The sequence below is a fragment of the Mobula birostris genome, chromosome 22 (genome assembly GCF_030028105.1).
Source record: "Mobula birostris isolate sMobBir1 chromosome 22, sMobBir1.hap1, whole genome shotgun sequence".
Lineage (NCBI taxonomy): Eukaryota > Metazoa > Chordata > Chondrichthyes > Myliobatiformes > Myliobatidae > Mobula > Mobula birostris.
Genome location: NC_092391.1, coordinates 15101964 through 15124074, shown reverse-complemented (window position 1 = coordinate 15124074; position 22111 = coordinate 15101964). Strand labels below are relative to the sequence as shown.

The window sequence follows — 22111 nt, the reverse complement described above, 5'->3', positions numbered from 1 at the left end:
TCTGCGTGGACGCCCCGGCTCGGCCGCTCGGGGTCTTCTCGGAGTGGCGGGCACGAGGCGCTGACGTCACCGCCGTCGGCGGAGCTGGGGCTGTGGAACATGGCGGCGGCGTCCGTGCTCTCGGCGAAGAAGAAGAACGGCGCTGGCAGCCCGACCGTGCAGACGAGCAAGCGGGAGCCCAGCGTCAAGCTGCAGTACCCGGTGAGCGGCCCCGAGCCTCTGGGCTGGTCCGAGGACAATCGGCTCTCCATCACCACCGGTAAAAACATCTACGTGTTGGAGCAGATATGCGACATTCACAACAACGGGCTGGACATGGTGATCCACCGCACCTCGGTGCCTGCCCCCAGTCACAGCTGCTTCCTGAAGGTATCTCCTCGCCTCGCCCCTCTCTGCATCCCTGCAGACCTAGCGCACCCTGAAGGAAACATTTACGATGAGGCACAAGAGACCGCAGACGCTAGAGTAACGCACAATCTGCTGGGGGATCTCGCTGTCGAGCAGCGTGGTGGTGGTGGTGGTGGTGCGGAGGGAGGGAGTGGGAGGGAATGGGAATTGGACTTCAATTCGATTTCGATTTCCCATTCCCATTTTGACATGTCACCCTCACTCTGTCCCCAACAAAAGAGAAGATCTCCCGGTGGCCAATTATTTAAATTCGACTTCCCGTTCTCGTTCCGTCATGCCAATCCATGGCCTCCTCTTCTGCTATGATGGGGCCAAGCGCAGGTGTGAGGAGCAACACGTTCCATCTGGATAGCCTCCAACCTGATGGCAAGAGCAGCGATTTATTTAACTTGTGGCAATTTCTCTCCCCTCTGCCCTTCTCTCTCAACATTTCTTATTCTGGCCACCCTCTTCTCTTTTCCCTACCCTCCTTCTTTCCTTTCTCCCATGGTCCACTATTCAATCAGATCCCTTCTTCTTTGGCCCTTTACCTTTAACAACCATCACCTCCTAGCTTCTTACTTCATCCCTCACCCGCCTGCCTTTCCCCTCCAGCGTACCTGTTATCTGCCAGCGTACTCCTTTCACCATCTTATTTTGGCTTCTGACCCCTTCCTTTCCAGCCTTGATGGAGGGTCTGGGCCTGAAACGCTGACTATTCATTCCCCTCCATAGATGCCGTCTGACCTGCAGAGTTCCTCCAGCATTTTGTGTGTTGCTCAAGATCTGCAGAATCTCTTGAGTGTGTGGGGTTTGACCCAAAATGTCGACAGTTCCTTTCCTCTCAAAAATTTGCCCAAACCTCTGAGCTCCTCCAGTTCGTTGTGATGCTTTAGACTTTAAAATAAAGTAACACTTTGGAGAGAAATTTGCATCCCGACTTGCTTTGAGGTAGGAAGTGCAGTGGCGTGTGTGCACATAACGACATTCCCCTACATTGCAGAGTGATTATGAGCAGCAAATTTGGTTCCTCTCCAAGGGCAGGCACCTTGGAGAGCTCCCCTGATGTTCTTTAGGTTCCTGTCTGAGAATCACATACATTCACCTGAGAAGTCAGATGCAGGTTTGGCTTACTGTCAAATTCCAAAGCAAGCATTTCAGCGAACATAAAGTTCTCTCATTATTGCACTGAACTGTCAGCTTTTTTTTTTCAAATCTTATTTATTGAGATACAGCATTTGAGTTTGGAATCTGAATATAATGTGAATTAAATGTCAGAAGAACCCCATTACACTGCCTGAATCAAGCATCGTTAAATATGTTACTTGCCACTTTACACAGTTTTTAAACCTCTAAGTGCCTTGATAGGGCAATTGCATCTAATTTGGTTTTAATTGATAGTTTTGTGTTGAAAGTGTATATATACAGGCAATGGGATTAAAGTTGTCAAAACTAATTTCATGGGGAAACCCTTGAACTGTAAATCAGGGACTTTTCTGTCATCAATTGAAACTAGATTATATTACAGTGGATTCTGGTTAATTGGGACACATCTGGACCGGTATATTTTGGCCCAATTGAGTGGCTTCCCTAATTAGCCAGTTTCATGAAAATAGTTGAAGTATAAAAAAGACAAACTACTGTCTAAGTAACAAATTATGTATTTAAATGAAATACCTAACAAATTACAACACTATCAATGCTACTATAGTCCTGCATAATTGTTGATAAAAGAATTCATTCAGTGTACTCTGCTGTGTTCTTTTGATTGAGAGTAAATTAAGAAAATCAGCACAGACACCGAATGCAGACGATAGACTGCGTTCATACAATGCTTTTGACGATTGTATCCTCCAAGTCTTCATTTTCATTATAGCATTCAAGATGGTTGTCGATACCTTCAAATTCTTCATGGTTCCTAACTTGTTGAAGTAGGGAATTTTCATTCCCAGTCGTTTCTGACTGCGAATGCTTGAACGATTGAAGCTGCAGTGGGCAAAGCCGTTCAGAAATTGTCTTGCTGCTTATTTCTTGCCAACTATCAGTAACAAAAATCTCTGCTCTTCACACGCAACCGAAACTATGTAAATACTGTTCACTCTAAGCACGGTGTAGTGTCTAACGGCCACTCAGGTGTACACATCTGACGCTGGGTTGAAGCTGTTCGGCACCAGTCTCCTGTCCCAATTAAGTGGCATTATGTCCCACATAAACAACAGGAAACCTGGCTATTTTCTCAATTAACTAATGGCCCAATTAACTAGAATCCACGGTACATCCCTGCATCCATTTTCTTCAGATCTTCTCTTCACAATTGCTTGGTACTTCCTTCCTAAGGCCTCCTAAGTACCCAAATGTTCAAACTTTTTTCAGCGTTCTTGAGTCATCAGTTCATTTCCTTTGTAGTGTGCTACCGAATGAGCTTTACCACTTTACTGGTGAAATACACACTCCTTGCCTGAAAATTTCCCAGACATTTTCTCTACATTCAAAAATAGCAAGTTGGAAGAAAGCTTAGCAAGTAGGGCCAAATCTGTGGAAAGAAGAATACTCATTCTTCCGTAACTAATCTACTGAGATTTTCCAGCATTTTCAGTTTCAGGATTTCCAATACCTCCAGTTTTTTTTCTTTAACTTCATTTTCTAGATGTTAGTGGTGTAGGGGGAAGTCCTAATTTAGCACTTGGGTTCCTTTTAGGACTTTCCCACTTAGCATTTGAAATAAATCTCATGTTCAAAAGAATTAAAAGCAGTTAAATGCCCAATTATTTTCAACCACAGATGCTAATTTTTATATTTTCGGTGTTTTCAGGTCGGCTCTCAAGCAGAAGTAAGTGAATGCAAGGAGAAGTTCTTGAATAAAAGAGATCCAACACTAAGCCACTCAATAATGATGGACAGGATCTTTAATCCGGAGGGAGGTGCTTTGTCACCGTTACGAGGGTTTAAGTTTACCAGTTGGTCTCCCCTGGGTTGTGACCCTAATGGAAGGTGCTTATTGGCATCTTTGACGCTGGATAATAGACTATCCATCCAGGTGAACGTGAATAGGCTACAGTGGACACCAGCTTTAGATATTACTGAAGTGTACGGAGAGATGCTGTACGAGAACAAGTACGGGCATTTGGATGGCGACTTGGACGGGCAATTGAAGAATTTCTCGGAATTCCAAAGGAGACATTACATGCAAACTCCTGTCAGAATGGAATGGTCCAGTATTTGCAATACCCAGCGTGTAAAAGCCAACAATGAGTGTGAAGATGTGGGCACTGTTTTGCTGGCTGTTCTACTTGAAAATGGGGATGTTGTTATCTGGCAGTTTTTGATCCCATTTCACGGCAAAGATTCTATCATTGGATGCAGTACTATTGAATCAGGCATTAGTGACCCAAGTGTTCTGTCATGGTGGGAATATGAGCATGGGAGTCGCAAAATGAGTGGCTTGATTGTTGGCAGCTCCAAAGGACCAGTTAAGATTCTGCCAGTCAACTTGAAAGCAGTGAAAGGCTACTTCACTCTCAGGCAGCCCGTGGTTCTTTGGCAAGAGATGGATCAGTTACCTGTGCACAATATTAAATGTATATCTCTCTCCCACCCTTATCAGAAGTGTAGCTGCAGTTTGGTTGTAGCAGCTAGAGGAACGTATGTCTTCTGGTGTCTGCTGCTGATATCCAAAGCAGGATTGAACGTCCACAATTCTCATGTAACTGGCCTCCATACGCTTCCCATTGTATCACTGACCGCCAATAAACAAACTGGGAGTTTCTACACCTGCTCTGTCGATGGAACCATCCGAAAGTTGACACCCGTCTTTACAGATGTAGCAGTGAAGTTTGATCATGTTTTAATCAAATTGCCTGAGTCGATTGGCTCAGTGAGGCTCCATGGCATCTGCCTGAGCCCCAATGACGCTTACTTAGCACTCGTGACGGCAGAAGGTATAAATAATGGCCTCCATCCAGCCAGCCGAACATACCAGGTGCAGTTCATTACGTTAAAAACTCCAGAGGAAGCAGCGTCCAGGATCTTGGAGTCTTCCATCCACAATTTATTCAAACAAGTGGACTTGCTTGACCTTGTACGCTGGCGAATATTGATGGAGAAGCGCATTCCTCCAGAACTCGATGAAGCTTTAGACCATAAACTCCAGACAAATCCATCTAGCTACCTCTGGCGGCTAAAACTTTTCCTCTTAAAGATTTTGTTTCAGACTTTACAGAAAACTCCAGCCGAAACACTGTGGAGACCAAGTCACCAGGAGTCAAAGATTCGGCATTGTGATAATGCTGCATCGTTGAATGAGAGTAGTCAGCAGCCTGACGGGGCAGAGACGAGTACAAAAGAAGCTCAGTCAAGTAACGTAGTTGGAAATCGAGTAGAAGATTTGCCAGTGGACCCAAAAGTAGGCAAATCTGAAGAGGAGATTCACGAGAAGATTTCGAGAAAATTGAATGAGATTCAGAGTAAGATTGAAGAGGTGGAGCTTCACTTAACTCGTGAACACATGAAAAGAGTCCTAGGTGAAGTATACCTCCACACCTGGATTACTGAGAATACCAGTATCCCAACTAGGGGTATTTGTGACTTTTTGACCTCTGATCCTAGCTATGATGATAGGACAGCTAAGGTAGGGCTCACTTGAATAACTTTGATTTTTTTTTTCCTTTAATTCTCCCCTCATTCCAATTCCCAATTTCTGTGTACGTTAAATGTTACATGAAGTTAAAGATATGATGGCCACTCAGTTCATTGGTACTCTGTGGCCTGTAGTTCTCAAGTTACCTAACTTAGTGGGAAAAATAAAAGCTAACTTTTATTCCTAATGGGTTGACTCCAAGGCTGCTGGATGCTATTCAAAGGACATCTGCATATACCTGCCATGTTATTTGTACTTGTTAAGCATCAAAGTGCAACTTTCATGTTTTAAATCTCCGCCATTGTCTTGTGTTTACGGAATTGTACACCATGATATTTTAAAGTTTAAGAAACTGCAATAAAACAAGTAATTTTGACCAGAAGCGAGTGTCCCCATGCTGGCTGCTGTTCAAATATGCCTACGTAGACTGGGGATGCTCTGAGAGTGAGATTAATCACAGCACTAAATTAGCCAGAGGTTGTAAATTTGAATCTCACCAGGACCAGTTTTGAGGTTGAACTCTATTATAAGATCATAAGACATTGGAGCAGAATTAGGCCATTTGGCCCATTCAGTCTGCTCTGCCATTCAATCATAACTGATCCTTTTTTCCCCCCTCCTCAGCCCTATTCCCCAGGCTTCTCCCCCGTAGCCTTTGATGCCATGTCCAATCAAGAACCTAACAATCTCTGCCTTAAATACACCCACAGCTGCCTGTGCTAAAAAAAATTCCACATATTCACCACCCTCTGGCTAAAGAAATTTCTCCGCATCTCTGTTTTAAATGGATGCCCATCTATCCTGAGGCTGTGCCCTCTTGTCCTGGTCTTCCCCACCATGGGAAACATCCTTTCCACATCTACTCGGTCTAGGCCTTTCAACATTCGAAAGGTTTCAGTGAGACCCCCCCCCCCCACCATCCTTCTAAATTTCAGTGAGTACAGGCCCAGAGCCATCAAACGTTCCTCATATGGTAACCCTTTAATTTCCAGAATCATCCTTGTGAGCTGCCTCTGGACTCTCTCCAATGCCAGCACATCTTTTCTTACATGAGGATCCCAAAACCATTCACAGTACTCAAGGTGTGGCCTCACTAGTGCCTTTTAAGCTTTAGTATCCCTGCTCATGTATTCAAGACCTCTTGAAATAAATGTTAATATTGCATTTGCCTTCCTCATTATAACAATATTTGTAAATAATAACTGTCTGGATATAATAATACAGGATAAACAAGCAAGAACAACTTATAGTCATAGTCATACTTTATTGATCCCGGGGAGAAATTGGTTTTCGTTACAGTTGCTCCATAAATAGTAATAAAACCATAAATAGTTAAATAGTAATATGTAAATTATGCCAGGAAATAAGTCCAGGACCAGCCTATTGGCTCAGGGTGTCTGACCCTCCAAGGGAGGAGTTGTAAAGTTTGATGGCCACAGGCAGGAATGACTTCCTATGAGGCTATTTAATAGATATAGCCATGTCAAAAACACCAGAAATATAAGGAATTAAAAGAGGAAATTGAAAAACCACAGAACATAAACGGGATATACATTGTCCCGATAATAATATCTACAACTGGTATCATCTCAAAGGCACTACGTAACAGCACTAAACAATTCGGGTGACACAGTAATATCTATGTAAATCTTCAGAAAGCCACAACACTAATCACCAGTAGAATAGTCTGAAAGTTCCTAACAATTGACAAATGAGTGTGCGTGGCTATGTCCATTTCTCAAGTTTTACCAGCTTGAGTTGAGAAAAAAATAAATGCTACTAATAATAATATAATGCCTGTAAAGGAGGACTCACTGCCTGGGTGCATGGGTTCAAGTCTCATTTCCAGATATCTGAACAGAATAATTAAGACCAACTCCAGTGTATTTGTTAGATTGATCTTGGAGTAGGTTAAAAGGTCAGAACAACATCGTGGACTGAAGGCTCAGTATTGTGCTGTAATCTTCTATATTCTATTTGTGAGTGCTGCATTGTCTGAAATGCTAGCTTTTAGAGGAGATAAACACGTGGGTTTTCTTAGGTAGAACTGAAAGATCCCATTAGGGTTATAGAATCAGGAAATTTACAGTGCAGGAGGAAGCTATCCAACCTACGGTGCCCATACCAGTCAGAGTTGCCAGCCTAATCCTGCCTTCCAACACCTAGTCTGCAGACCTGTAGGTGACACAGCTTCAAGTGCCCATCAAAGCCATATTGGAGAAATGGACAGTCCCAGGGAAAATTGGGTCATGAACGTGCTGTGCACACATTGCTACGTCATGCTCAATCCTGAGGGGCTTCCTGAGAAGGAGATGCACCTTTCTGGCACACTTCATATATTGCAGCAGAGACGCCAGTTCAAAATCCTTATCGAGTTATAAAGCAACTGTAGATTCGTAAAGGATATTGAGTGACATTATATAGTCTTTCTCCTTCAAATTGGCAGTAGAACATTAAATGTACCCTCATCAGCATTGCTGACATCCCAAATGTCTGTGTTGAAGAAAGCCTGTTTTGTTCATACTGCTGTTTTCCTAGCTGTATCTCATTGCAATGACCATCAGATTAGTCTATTAAAAATTCCTTCAATTACCTTCAAGGATCCCACACAAGCAGCAAGACTTTAAAGTCTTTTGTTCATTTAGTCTTGTGAATCTTTTCCAGGATTTATTTTTCTGGTGTAGGAGGTACTGAAAATATTATTGGTAAATTGCAATAATTCAAAATTTTGCCTGACACGTATCTCTTGAAGTCTTGATTCGTGAACAATTTTATCACTTCCATACGCCCGGCAGGTCAGGCAGCATCTATGAGGACTAAATAATCGAAGTTTCGGACTGAGACCTTTCATTTTTGACTATTCTTCTCCATAGACGCTGCCTGAGCTGCTGAATTTCCCCAGCATGTAGAGTGTATAACTTTGGATTTCCAGCATCTGCAGAATCTCTTGTGTTTATCACTTCCATAATTTGTTTTACTTTCAAATGTATGTTAGAGATGCCTCTGAAAGTCTAGCAATATTAGCAAGGGTGTAATCTGGCCTTTTATCCTTAATGTGAATAAGTTCATCTCCTTGCAAGTAACTAAAACTTCAGCAGAGGGTTAAAGATAGATGGTGGTTGAGGACGAGCTATCACAACCATGCAGATGAAAGAAGATGTGAGAGGCTAGAGGCACTGGGTATTTGGTGTTTAAATTGGTGTTGAAGAAAGCGCTTTATTTAATTGAGTGGAGCGCATGAGCCACATCTGCCCCTGGAGTGGCAAGTTGCCCAGGCTCACTGGTCCCCCAGCCACACTTGCGTAGAAATCGCAAAAGTAAATGATTACATTTAGATTAATTATTATATACATATGTTAGTTCAGAAGAAATAAATTACCTGAAACTTGCCTATCTTCCTCGCAGCCGTTCTTCTCCATTAAAATGAATGGAGCCGTTGAACCTTTGCCAGGTTAACCTGTTGCACATTCAGCACCCTGATTTCCCAGTCCATCTGCTGGAAAACTGCAGGTAGGTGGCGCTCCTTTGCTGAAATCCATAGAGTCCAATGTCAGAATGCCATCAGAATCACACTGGGGAGGATCTGTCAAGAAGTTTGCACAAGTGATCCTTAGAGTGATTTGAATTCTCATTTTCACCCTTAAACTTTGAACACTGTTGATTTAATTGAAATGACAAACTGAGGCTTTTTCAAATCCATGAAATGATTTAATAAAACAATAAGACATAGGGTCAGAATTAGGCCATTTGGCCCCTCGAGCCTGCTCTCCAATGTTATCATGGCTGATTTATTATCCTTCTTTTCTTGACCCATGACCTTTGATGCTGTTATCAACCTCCACATTAAATATACTTAAATATACCAGTGAATGCCACAGATTCACCACCCTCTGGCTAAAGAAATTCCTCTTCATCTCTGTTCTAAAGGGACATCCATCTATTCTGAGGCTGTGCCCTCTGGCCCTGGACTCCCTCACTATTGGAGACATCCTCTCCATTTTCACTCAATCTGGGCCTTACAATATTCAATAGGTTTCAGGGAGATTCTCACTTTCTCCCCCCACCCCCCTCCACCATTCTTCTAAACTCCAGCAGGGTAAAATGCTCCTCATACCTTAACCCTTTCATTCCTGGGATCATTCTTGTGAACCACTGAACCCTCTCCAATGCCAGCACATCCTTTCTTAAATAAGGGACCCCAGACTACTCGCAATACTCCAAGTGCATTCTGACTAATGCCTTATTTGTCAGGAATTACAGGTGCCCGTTGCGGAATGTGCTTTTGATCCTTCCAAGGATGGTGAACATTTGCCAGTGATGTCATGTTGGTAGAGAGTTGAATTGTGAATGGAGAAGTCACTCTGTTCTGAGCACTCCAGCAAAGAATGGACATTCAAAATTGAAGCATGTGCTCTCATTTCCTTGGCTTCCAACGTACGTCATATATGCACAGCAGTCTGCCAGTTTTTGAAAATGGGGCTCTTACCTTGCACCGGAAAATTAAATCATTCTTTTAAAAATTTCTAGCTGAGCCAAAAAAAAAGCGTCTCTCTTCCATGGGGTGAAGTCATCAAATCCATTCCATCTTTACTCAACCTCTTGTGCTAAGGCAGCCTTAAAGTTCACCAAAGAGCCAGGATACTACACAGTATTCCAGGAACAATCAATCTGACCAGGACACTCTAATTTGATCACCAATCTTCTGATTTAGTATGGAATATGTTTTGTCTTTACCCTCTGTTCCAAATTCTGCTATTTTATTTCACCCTACTGCAGAAATTCCCTTTGTTTCACCCTTTGCTGTCCACCACCTCTTAACTAATTACAGGCCCTTTGAGGGACCAACAAGTTCTCCATTGTTGATATTTTGCCCTACATGTGAAGCTTATGACATTTCACACAATTATAAAGTTTACCTAATACCAATAGGTTTTATTAACTCAATAAAGTAGCTTCACTGTCTCTGTATAATAGGTTAGACATCATTAATTATATAGATCTAAGTCTATAATGTATATTTTGATTTCATCAGTGCCATTAAATAGATTGTATTAGTCAGGTAGAAAATGCTGTTTATTCAAGGCTGTGATTGTAAGTAACACAAGCTTTAATACATTGGCCAAAGTGTAAATTTATAGATTTCCTTGTCACTTGAGTTGAAGTACTCTCTGTATTGATATATATTTTGCCTTCAGTATGCAAAGTGAGTATGGATGTTTAACTCTATTCTCTCTCCCCGCTTCCTTGTAATCCATTATGCAGGTTTGAATTCTGCTCCTTTTTGCCCACCGACACTGGTTGTTTCTTTTGGGCTGTCCTTTGTGATTGCTGCTGCTTTAGTTTGTGGATTTGAGGTGGCCAATGTTGGATCTGTAGACCCTTCTGAAGATGGGACTGGGGGTGACCGATGGGATCAGTGATGTGCTGTTTATCGAGCCCTCTGTGTCAAATTGCCTACTGCCTAACAAGTCTACAATCTCACTGGCTCTCTACTTGGCTATGGAGCACCTCAACAAGAGCAAAACATATGACAAAGTTCAAAATACACTTATTATCGAAGTACGTAAACATTATACAACCTTGAGATTTGTCTCCTAACAGGCAGCAATGATACAAAGAACACCCAAAAAAAACTCATTTAAAAAGGACCATCAAACACCCAAAGTGCAGAGAGGAAAAAAAACAAATCGTGCAAGCAGTAAAAGCAAGTAAATAGTGTGCTGGACTAAAATCCACAAAGAGAATCTGTCCACAGACCCTCAGTTCTGCACAGAGTGAAGCAGCAAACTGAACTAACTCGTCCCTCACCTCGGACCCTGACACCCTGACCTTTTCAATCTGGCCCGGTGCCTAAGTTGTCATCCAAGTATCGGGTTCAGTTGCTGTGACGTGCTCTAGTGCCTGGACCATTCTGCCTCGATGCAGCCTGTACCCAACATTTCAGGTTCGGCCAGGCGCTTAAGTTGATCGAACCTTGGATTTCCTCACTCTTGGTGACAGGTCCGCTGCCTCATCTCGCTTTGGTTCTGCCACGTCGAATTGCCTCCAAGGCCAAAGGGAAGTTACAGGCTATCATTTGCAATGATCGTTTACCAGAAAATGAGTGATGAACAAACTATTTAGTTGGTTTCCTTGTTTCGTTTGCCACCAGCCAGAAGTCCAGCTCTTGGCTCCATCCCTTCCCCTCCTGTCTTCTCCTATCATTTTGGATCTCTCCCTCCCCCTCCAACTTTCAAATCCCTTACTCACTCTTCCTTCAGTTAGTCCTGACAAAGGGTCTCGGCCTGAAACGTCGACTGCACCTCTTCCTAGAGATGCTGCCTGGCCTGCTGCGTTCACCAGCAACTTTTATGTGAGTCGCTGAGATTAACCGGTGCCATCTCAAACTGGAACGAGGTTGACCTTTATCGATAGCAGCTCTCTGTGTTCAACATGATCTTCCACCCACTACTAATCGACAAGGTTCAAACCTGGGCTTCTGTATCTCCCACTGCAGCTGGATCCTCAACCACAGACCACAGACAAAATGGATTGGTAATAACATCCCCTCCTCGCTGGCCATCATTACAGGGGTGCCTCAGGGTTGCGTGCTTAGCCAGCTGCTCTGTTTACACTGATGCCTGTGTGGCTAGGCACAACTGAAGTGCCATCTGTAAGTTTGGGAATGACACCACTGCTGTTGGCAGAATCTCGGGTGCCAACAAGGAGTCATAGAGGTGAGCGGTAGATTGGCTGGTTGAATAGTGTCTCTACAACCTCGCATTCAGCATCACAAGACCAAAGGATTGACTACGGAATTCAGAATGGGAAAGTCAGGAGAGCGCATACATGAGGGACCAATGATGGAAAGAGTGAGCAAAGTTCAAAGTCCATTTATTATCTAAGTATATAGCCTTGAGATTCATCTTGCGGGCAGCCACAAACCAAGAAACACCATAGAGCCATTTAAAGAAAAACCACACACAACAAAACCATCAAACGTGTGGAAAAAGAACAAGTTGTGCAAACAACAGAAAGTGAACAAATAACCCACAGAACATGAAACATCAAACTGCAGAATCCCCAAACGTGAGTCAATAGCCGAGAGCTGCTGAAGCAAGTGAAGCTGGTGCAGGAGCCGATGGCCACAGCTACGGTCATGATGCTACGTCAGTGTCTGCAGGCCACAGTTGTAGATGTAGTTCTGTGCTGAAGCACCTTGATCAAATCGCCCAAATAATATAGCGCGTTCAGCACTGAGGACATTAAACATCAAACCGCGGCAGAAAGAGAGCAGTTTTAAGTTCCTGGGCATCAACACATCAGACAATCTGTCCTGTGTCCATCACACTGTTATCACAAAGAAGCCAGTCCAGTGGTTTACTTCACTTGAGGTGATTTGATATGTCAGTAAAGACTCTTGCAGATAGACGTCCAACGGAGAGCATTCTGTCTTCTTTGCGTTACAGCCATTATGGAGCCTCCAATGCCATAGAATCGTAAGAGGCTGCAGAGGGTTGTAGACACAGCCAGTTCCATCATTTGTACAACCCTCCTCGCCTTGAAGGATATCTTCAAGAGGTGCTTCAAGAGGGCAGCGTCCATCATTAAAGACCCTCGTCCTCTGGGACATACCTACTCAGTGTTTCTACCACCTGACAGCAGGTACAGGAGCTGAAGAGCCACACTCAATGCTACTGACTGAGCGCATTGCCATCTTACCGAAAAAACCTGCGGTAATATGGCCTGCTTAGTCACAGCAGCCGCTCTAGTCCGATAAATGGTGCAGGTGTTTGTCTTGTACGTTTTTCTTATGATCGCAAGATCCTGTGGGACATTAATAATAAAAAATACTGTAAATTTGGTTCAGTATTGAGACTGACAGCAGAGGAGCTGCATAGCCTTGGGTTATTGCACGGATTAGGCTCTCTTCACCTGTTACAGCCACACAGGGGAGACGGCGCCGGAAATGGTGTGGGAAGTGCAGCAAGTGTACTGGAACCTATGCTAGCTTAAAAGGTTAATCCATGCAGCCAGACTCTCCCGTCCGTACTGCTCCCCGGTGTCGCTCCCCTGGAAAACAAATTGCCTTTGTCTGCAGCTGACCCAGCACGAGGTGAGAAGTTGCTGCAAGCTTATTCTTATAGAAAAATGGCTCTAGGACAACATCTGATGCACCATCGATCTTCGGGGCCATGTTACTCAGGGACTTGTGCTAATATTAGTTTGTGCTGTGTGGTAACTGTATGTGCTAAATGTGGCTATCTTCCGCTCTTATCTGGTTTGGGAGCAGCAGAGCATCAGACTGGAAGTCCCTTTCAAGGACTGTGAGAGTGGCCAAGAGGATCATAGGGGTCTCGCTACCATCGATCAAGGACAGATATCAGAAGTGCTGTATACATAGAGCCTTTAGTATTAGCAAGGATCCCACCCATCCTTAAAAGCATCCTCTTTGTCATTCTACCATTAGGCGGGAGACTCTGATGTATAAAGACAAGAACAGTCAGGATGGGAAACAGCTTCTTCCTTCAGGCCATTAAGCTTCAGAACTCCCTGCCACATCGCATTCGAAATGTCACTGAATAATTTGTACTGTATCCTACGTTATTTAATTTATGCACTTTACTTTGTTTATCTATGTGTAATTCATTTTAAGAGTTAATTCTTGCCCCAGAGAAACATTGTCTCATTTGACGACATTACATAAATGACAATGAACTTGACTTGATAGCATGATACGTATGGTGTTTTTGCACCCTAGCTCCAGAGGAACAATGTTTCATTCAACTATATAGTGTGTATGGTTAAATGACAGTGAACTTGAACTTAAGGAGAGCTTCTTTCCCTCTGCCGTCAGATTTCTGAATTGCACATAAACACGGCCCTATTATTTTTTGCACTATTTATCTTTGTGACATAGTATTTTTTAATGTTCTGCGCTGTACTGCTGTCACGAAACAGCAAATTTCACATTTGTCAGTGACAATAATCCTGATTCTGATGTATGATCCTGAGATTCCCAATGCTGCTTTTCCACTTTAAGCATCCATGGTCCAAAGGCTGCTAGAAGTTGACGGGGATATTACTCTTCAGGGAAACTTGAGCACAGCCTTGAATATTTTTCTCTGTCTGCTTTGTAGTCTCTTCCCATGGTAGGTCTTGGTATGCTATGTCTGTCTTGGGAGCCTGATGTCAGACGTTTGAATGATGTTGGCTATCCAACATAACTGAGATTAACAAGGGTGTAAATACTGGGGTGTTAGCTAAGGAAAGGACATTGGTGATGGTTCTGCTTAGAGGAAAACCGCCTTTCCTAGGCTAACTAGTAAATTTAAGACTATTTTGTAGAAACCATAAATGCTGCTGGCATTTTTTCAAATCGCAGTGGTATTGTCTCTACAAAATCCTCTTAAATTCTGCTGGGAATTTTACCATCAATTTGTGGGACATGTTTGCATGTTATCTTGAGTGTGCTGTGTATATTTTGCATCTTGGCCCCAGAGGCACGCTGTTTTGTCCGGCTGTGTCCATTTAGGGTTGAAGGACTTGAACTTGAACAATACCTTGATGTCAAAATCACCCTAAACCTCAATTCTTGAGTTGCAGTTTGTACTCTGACGCGTGCATCGACGTGTGTTCAGAGGCTGAACTCTGGGACTTCGTTGACTCATTCAATGAGTACATGAGATGATGGCCATGCCACTTGACAAGACTGAGATCCTCTGCCTACACCTGCACTCAGATAAATGTTCACAGGAGATCAAGGGAAATGTGGATCCCATACCTCAAGAGCCGTTTCTTGGCGAAGAGAGAAGCAGATGATGGAACTCGCCACTACCTTTAATGTGCCATTGCAGCTGGCGGAGAAAGCGGGTATTTGAAGATCAAGCCCTCTTCGTGGTGTACTGGGCAGAAATGACCCGTTTTGCTGTATATGTCTGAGCTGAGATCTTGAGGCATTGTTTCACTGTGAGGAGCATCATGAATGCAAGTTCAAAGTAAATTTATTACCAAAGTGTGTAATTGTCACCACGTACCACTCCGAGATTCATTTTCTTGCTGGCATTCACAGTAGAACAGGGAAATACAGTAGTATCAATGAAAACCTACACACAAAGACTGACAAACTGCAAAATAAATGGAGAGAGAGATAATACTGACAATGTGAGTTATAGAGTCCTTGAAAGTGAGTCCATAGGATGTGGAATCATTTCAGAGTTGAGGTGTGTGAAGTTCAGGAGGTTGAATTTGAGGAGTAATAACTGTTCCTGAACCTGTTGCTGTGGGACCTAAGGCTCCTGTACCACCTCCCTGACGGCAGCAGTGAGAAGAGAGCGTGGCCCAGATGGTGGATGTCCTTGATAATGGTGCTGCTTTCTTATGGTGGTGCTCCTTGAAGATGTGCTCAGTGGTGGGGACGGTTTTGCCTTGTGATGGACTGAGCTGTGTCCACCACTTTTTGTGAGCTTTTCCATTCTTGGGCATTGATGGTTCCGTGCAAATACTTTAATTATAGAACATCATAACCTGTTGATGTGCAACAGGAATCCCTTCTGATCTAAACTGAATACCCCATAGCATCTGTAATGCTTTAGGTGTACTGGAAAACCCTGAGATGTACTCTGATGCTAACTAGCGGTTTAATTACATAGCAAAAACACCAAGAGGTAACATTGCATTTCACTTTCAAAATCACAAACAATTACTTGGTCCCTTAGGCTTCCATATTACCTTTGTTTCTAGGTAGCATTCAATTCAATAAAAAAAGATTCCTGTATCTCGACTTAAAGCTTGTAGATCTATGCATTTCTTTCTGTTTAAACTTGCCTGCTCAAGTGCTTCTGTTCTTTTGACTTCTGTGCTGTTCATAATTTGTCAGTTGGTTTGTCCACAAAACTGGCAACCGCATCATGTGGTTTTTCCCTTATTGCCAATGAATATGAATTGCAGTGAGGTGATTGGCTTCCTTTTTCCATACTAGTCATCATATTATTGCCTTCTAAACTTGTGCAGATTCATCTCATTTTAAAGCATGCTACTTGCTTAATAATTTTTACGGTGGCAAATAGAAATAATGTCCCCTGCATAACTTTGCCACTGGTATAGAGTCAAGTATTCACTTTTGCCCATTCTCTTCCCACGACACGCTGGTGTTGGTTCCATTTTATATATGCTGTGGTCACTTTATTAGTTACCTCCTCTAACCAATGACATGGTATTGAGTGCATGTCCATGGTCTGTTGCTGTAATCCATCCACTTCAAGGTTCGACGTGTTATGTGTTCAGCGATGTTCTTCTGCACAGCACTGTTGTAACACATGGTTATTTGAGTTACCGTTGAATTCCTGTTAGCTTGAACCAGTCTGGCCATTCTGCTCTGATCACTCTCATTAACAAAGCTTTTTCCCACACAAAACTGCTGCAATCTGGATAAGTTTTCTTTTTTGCCCCATTCTCTGTAAACTCTAGAGATTGTTGTGTGTGAAAATCCCAGGGGATGAGCAGTTTCTGAGATACTCAAACCACCCCATCAGGCACCAACAATCATTCCACAGTCAAAGTCACTCAGATCAGATTTCTTCCTCATTTTGATGTTTGCACAACTGAACCTCTTAACCATGTCTGTATGCTTTTATGTACTGAGTTACTGCCACTTGATTGGCTGATTAGATATTAATTTGCATAGATTTGCATTAAAGAGCAGGTGTACAGGAGTACCTAATAAAGTGGTCACTGAGTGTGTGTGTGTAATTTTCTGACTTTACAATGCTTTGAAATCACCTTTGTATTTCCGTTTAACCGTAAAGTGACTGATTCCCTTAATTATTTTAAACGAACTCTTTAGCAAGTGGAGGGAAAAAAATAATGTGAATTGAAAGATTGCTGAGGGCGAAGTGAGTTCATGATGGAATCATGCAGGTTTGATTCTCTTTCCTGGTTATGTAGGAGACTCTGCAACGTAATATTTTAATTGTCATTTATCTATTTACCCTTTCTCCCTCCATGGATACCTCTCGATCTCCTAAGTGTTTCAAGTATTTGTTTTTGATTTCAGATCTCCAGGATTTGCAGTATTTTGCATAAAAATCACGTCAGTTTTGTTTGCTTACATTAATTTATTGCTGCTGATATGTGAAGTGATCTAAACAAAATTAAATGTTAGACTATAAAGGATTACATTCTTGATAAGTTGGTTGCTTGACCTCCCTCCCTCTTTGTTTTCCTGTTGGATGTAGGTTTTGATTTCTCACAATTTGAAGAAATTGACCAAACAGACATTTCCAGAGCACTGTTCCCTCTGTAAAGAGGTTCTACCGTTCACCGATCGGCGCAAGGCTCTCTGCTCCAATGGACACATTTGGCACAGGTAATCATTGCCACGACCAGGTATTATATGCATGATGTGCATTCTATAGGTGATGAACCTTGTGTGTAAGTTGCATATGAATTTAACATTATAAAAGTTCATACAGATAAATAATTTGTCATTTCTACAATTTTGTGCAAAGACATTGCTGATAACAGCTTTGATTTTGTAATCAAACACCTTAAGTTTCTCTTTACATTTTCTTTTCTGAAAATAATTTAGGTTTAGATTTTGCAATGGCTATTGCACCAGATATTTCTTTCATTTGAAAATATCGACAGTGACTGGTGTAAATTGTACATCTAGATAGTAACATAGCCGAAGGCAGAGCATTGTAAGTGTTGTATTAGTAAAGAATAGTCCTACTTACTATTTCTTGCAGATGTGTTTTGACATACCATGCTTGCCAGAGTCTGACCTATCGCAGATGTCTACTGCAAGACAGCATTGCTCGACAACAGCTACCCTCAGGTGAGCTACCTGTAAAATTCAAACCAACTCATTTTAATAATCTATTTTCTGTAATTTCATATCAGAGGTGAGTTTAAATATTCTGTTGATAAGTATCAGTCCTTAATTGCAACAGATTGCATCTTCAGAATGTATTAATAGATGATGTGGTGGCAATAATGTGTGTGTGTGTGTGTGTGTGTGTGTGTGTGTGTGCGCGCGCACGCGTATGTTTTCTGGTAACAATGGGATTGTACTCTACAGTTAAGTAACCTACAAAATCTTACAACCAAATACAACCCCTCTTAATTCAAATGATCATCAGTGTAAACTCTTAAACTAGATTGTGACAATTTGCTTTAAGAGAATTCGCTCTTGGTTTAAGAATTTGCAGATTATTTAATTGTAAGGTCTGGGATAGCTGAGGGTGTAAGGACTTCCTCATGCAGTGCATGATTGAACCATGGATATACAGGGATAACTCAAAGCACAAGATCCATGATTTCAGTCCCCATGGTTACACGTGTGGTCCAATGGTCAGCTTTAGGCTTATATGACATACATTGCTGAAGTTGATAATATTGAACCCTTTACAACAGCAAATTGTTGTGCAGACATCGTTCAGTGAGTAATTGATGCTTGGGTCACTCCAATTTCTTGAACTTTAAGAAAGCCAATTGTTCTTTTAGACACATTGTTCCAAAAACAACTTCTGTCGCGAGAAAGAGGGTATACGTGCAAATATAATGATTGTTCAGCCTGACAATACAGTTCACACTAAGGTTTATCAAGTTTGATCACTTTGCAAAGTGCCTCTCACACTACAATTAATAAATGCAGTATGTTAATACTTGACAGCTGATTTGCCAGCAGATGCTACAAATAATACCGAAAGTGCTAACAATAAATTTGTTTATAGTTTCTTTTAAGATGAAGAATTCTGATCTTCCAGCCATTGTGCAGATAGTGCACCTGCATGTCTGAGGTCAGTAACAAAAGAGATCCGGCAGATGCTGGAAATCCAGAGCAGTACACACAAAATGCTGCAGGAGTTCTCCAGGTCAGGCAGCTTCTATAGAAATGAATAAACAGTCGAAGTTTTGAGCTAGGAGATGGTGGGTGAGTAAGGTAAAGGGCTGGAGAGGAAGGAATTAATAGGACAAAAGAGTGGACCTCAAGAGAAAAGGAATGAGGAAGGGCATCAGGGGAGGTGATAAAGCAGATGAGGAGAAGATGTCAGAGGCCAGAGTGGGGAACAGAATAAGAGGGAAAGGTGAAGGAAATTTTTACCGGCAGGAGAAGTCGATGTTCATCCATCAGGTTGGAGGCTACTTATACGAGATACGAGGTGTTGCTCCTCCACCCTGAGAGTGGCTTCATTGCGTCAAAAGAGAAGGCCCTGGACTGGCATGTCAGAATGGGAATGGGGATAGGAATTAAAATTTAAAATTAAAATTAAAATTTTCTGCAGGTCTCCTTAAAATGCAAATCTACATTAAAAAAGTGTTCTTTTAATTACATTATACACTTAATTATATACAGTTTCACTTGAGTATTTCATTTTTGCTGTTCAGTTGATTAATAAGTTAAGCTTGTGAAATTAACCAATACAATTTGTCTTGTGAACATTTTGGTCAATAAGATGTCCTGGGAAAGAAGTAGGCAATGGATAGAAAAGGCAAGTAGATGGTGCTGAGTTTATGGACAGATCAGCCATGATCTTATTGAATGGCAGGGCAGGCTCGATGGGCCAGATGGCCTACTTCTGCTCCTATTTCTTATATTCTTATGTAAAATGACTGGCCACCAGGAAATTCTGCTCTTGGCGAATGAAGCAGAGGTGCTTGACAAAGTGATCCCTCAATTTAGGTCAGGTCACTATGGGAGCACCAGATACAATAGATGACCCCAGCAGATTCACGGGTGAAGTGTTGCCTCACCTTTTCAGGACTGTTTGGGTCCTGAATGGAGGTCACATAAAATGCTGGAGGAACTCAGCAGATCAGGCAGCATCTATGCAAACGCACACAAAATGCTGGATATTGTTGTATGTGTTGTCCGGCATCAGTTCTATTTCAGTATTTCGTGCAGAACTGAAGCACAGATTCCATGTTGGTCTGTCAAGTTAGATTGTATGCTCCAGTCTGTTGAAGGGTTAGTGCACACAATCCTTGTGTCCACAAGAGTGATTGCTAGAATTCCTGTTCCTATTTAGTTAGCAGATAGGATGCACTTTGCCACGGCTTTCTCTTTTCACGGTAAACTTAATTCAAGCATTTAAAGGCCACCATGAATTTTTACATCGTTAATGCAGTTCTACACCTCTCCATACATTTTAAAAAAAAGCAAACTGCAGGTTCTGGTGCAATTTATGATATGTAAATAAAGCATTGATGCAGGTTTATGATATTTATTTTTCAATCATTCTTGAGACCCTGGCTGCTAACTGAGGCATTTTCTTCAACTGAACTTCCCAGATCAGTTTTGTGCATGCATTTTACAGACTATATGTAATCTTTCTAGCAATGTGTATAATTTGCAAGATGAACATTGCCCTACTATTTTTTTAATGTTCCCAATTGTGTTGAGACATAGTGAGTTGGTGACCTGTTACTGTAGCTTGCATTCAGTAATCACAGTCTTACCAAACCATTTTATTTTTTATTGACAGTCTTTGATTTCATACATATAGACATATCTATTTGGCCATGCATTGTTATTTAAATTGACCTATTTTAAATGTTTCTTATTACAGATCCTGACTGGATTAAGCGTTTGCTTCAGAATCCTTGTACGTACTGTGACTCTCCACTCTTCTGACGAGGTTTCGCATTAGTGGACAAAGGGAGATCAGAGCACATAATTGTGTCTTAAATTCAGCATTGAAAAGATGATGCTTAAAATATTTACCCTGCTCTCAGGGGAGTATTGGCATATCGTTAGTACCCTTCTCTACTATCAACAGGCATTCGGAGGTGCAGCTTTATGTTCTTTGGGGCACTAAAGGCAAAGGTGGAGGATTCTTGGCATCCCTCCACTGACACGTTCACGAATTTCAGGGTTACTGGCGAAGGACACAGCTTTTCTCATCAATGTGCATTATTCTTCAGGAGGAGAAAATGAATGTAACTTTTTGCTACGTTCAGAGAAAATGCAGTAGATTGAGACAAAGTCAAGCACGATTCTGTACATGAGGAATATATGTGAGGTAAAAGTGAACAGGTCAAGTTCTTGCCTGTTTGGATCAAATTTTCATTTAATGAATTGAAATGACTGAGGTAACCTGTTACTTCTGAAAAAATAACACTCGCTTGCTTTTGCATCAGCAGGAACTGGACGCTAAAACCGTCTTCGGGAACAATACAATAAGGAAGTTTTTTATATACCATTTGAGGTTTTGAGTAAAAATGTGATGCTTGTTGGGAATTGTGCTCAATCCAAGGTTGCAAGTTCCAGTACAAATCTCCTGACTTGAGAAATGGCCTTGGAACTAATTGAGGGTGGGGTGGGACGGCGCGGTGAGGGCTTTTGTGAGCAGTGGCAAGATTATCAGGCTTGGAACTGTAATTAACGATGGGATGGGGTGGGATGGCGTGGTGAGGGGTATGTGCTAGACTCTGACAAGTAGCAGTGGTAAAGTGAGCCTGAGTTTGCAGTTTAGGGTGAGGGAAATGAAACACAACACACTATTTGCCTTCAGAGGATCTGTATCTGACATGAAGCCAATTGATCACAAGCTTGGAAGGATCCATTAGACACTTTCACCTGTCTTCAATTAATGTATGTTTTCATATTTTAATTTTTTTTTGTTTCATGACCCTTATGCGTTGTGTACATTTGTGAACACAAGTTAAGACTTGGTAAACTACTTTTTGTACGATAATTGTTTTCTCAATAAATCTGTTACTATTTGGATAAAATGTATCAACTTATAAAATTCATTTACTTGAAGCTATGGCTGAAGCACCCGGGTGATAATATAGTTATGTTTCATGATGTCAAACTCGGTGCCACGTATCTTGAAGAAAAATGGCCCTTGCACAGGCTTTTATGGAAGGTTAAAGGATTGATGGGTATTACTTTTGTCAATAATTTTCCCCCTTTTAGCTCTTCATATAAATAGGTACATGGATTTCTGAAGCTAATACCTTGGAAATTAATACAGTACCTGACATTTCTCACTTGTTACTCATTCTGCTCTAATATTGGCCCGTTTCAAGTTTAAATTCAAATGTATTTTCATCCGATTGTACATAAACGAAACAACGTTCCAGCGGAATTCGGTGCACTCC

General features: G+C 41.9%; 1 protein-coding gene across 5 annotated transcripts; it reads left to right on the top strand.

Annotated features, from left to right (window-relative positions):
- The first annotated feature begins 84 nt into the window (after nt 1–84).
- On the top strand, nt 85–21730 carry gtf3c4 (general transcription factor IIIC, polypeptide 4). 5 transcript variants are annotated; one of them, XM_072240086.1, is made up of 5 exons: nt 85–201; nt 3200–5014; nt 17239–17369; nt 17752–17840; nt 20575–21730. In XM_072240086.1, exons 1-5 carry the CDS (start codon nt 100–102, stop codon nt 20637–20639), a joined length of 2202 nt encoding a protein of 733 aa, XP_072096187.1. In that variant the 5' UTR covers nt 85–99; the 3' UTR covers nt 20640–21730. The 5 variants fall into 5 exon arrangements, 4 of the variants coding, with proteins under 4 accessions (XP_072096187.1, XP_072096186.1, XP_072096188.1 ...); XM_072240085.1 differs by having other exon boundaries at nt 85–369; XM_072240088.1 differs by having other exon boundaries at nt 170–259.
- Nucleotides 21731–22111: the final 381 nt, after the last annotated feature.

Excerpts from the sequence above, each read along its gene's own strand:
- gtf3c4 (XM_072240085.1), top strand. The coding sequence starts at position 100 with ATGGCGGCGGCGTCCGTGCTCTCGGCGAAGAAGAAGAACGGCGCTGGC. Across the intron at positions 17,370-17,751 it reads AATGGACACATTTGGCACAG|ATGTGTTTTGACATACCATG; the intron begins GTAATCATTGCC and ends TATTTCTTGCAG. Across the intron at positions 17,841-20,574 it reads TCGACAACAGCTACCCTCAG|ATCCTGACTGGATTAAGCGT; the intron begins GTGAGCTACCTG and ends TTCTTATTACAG.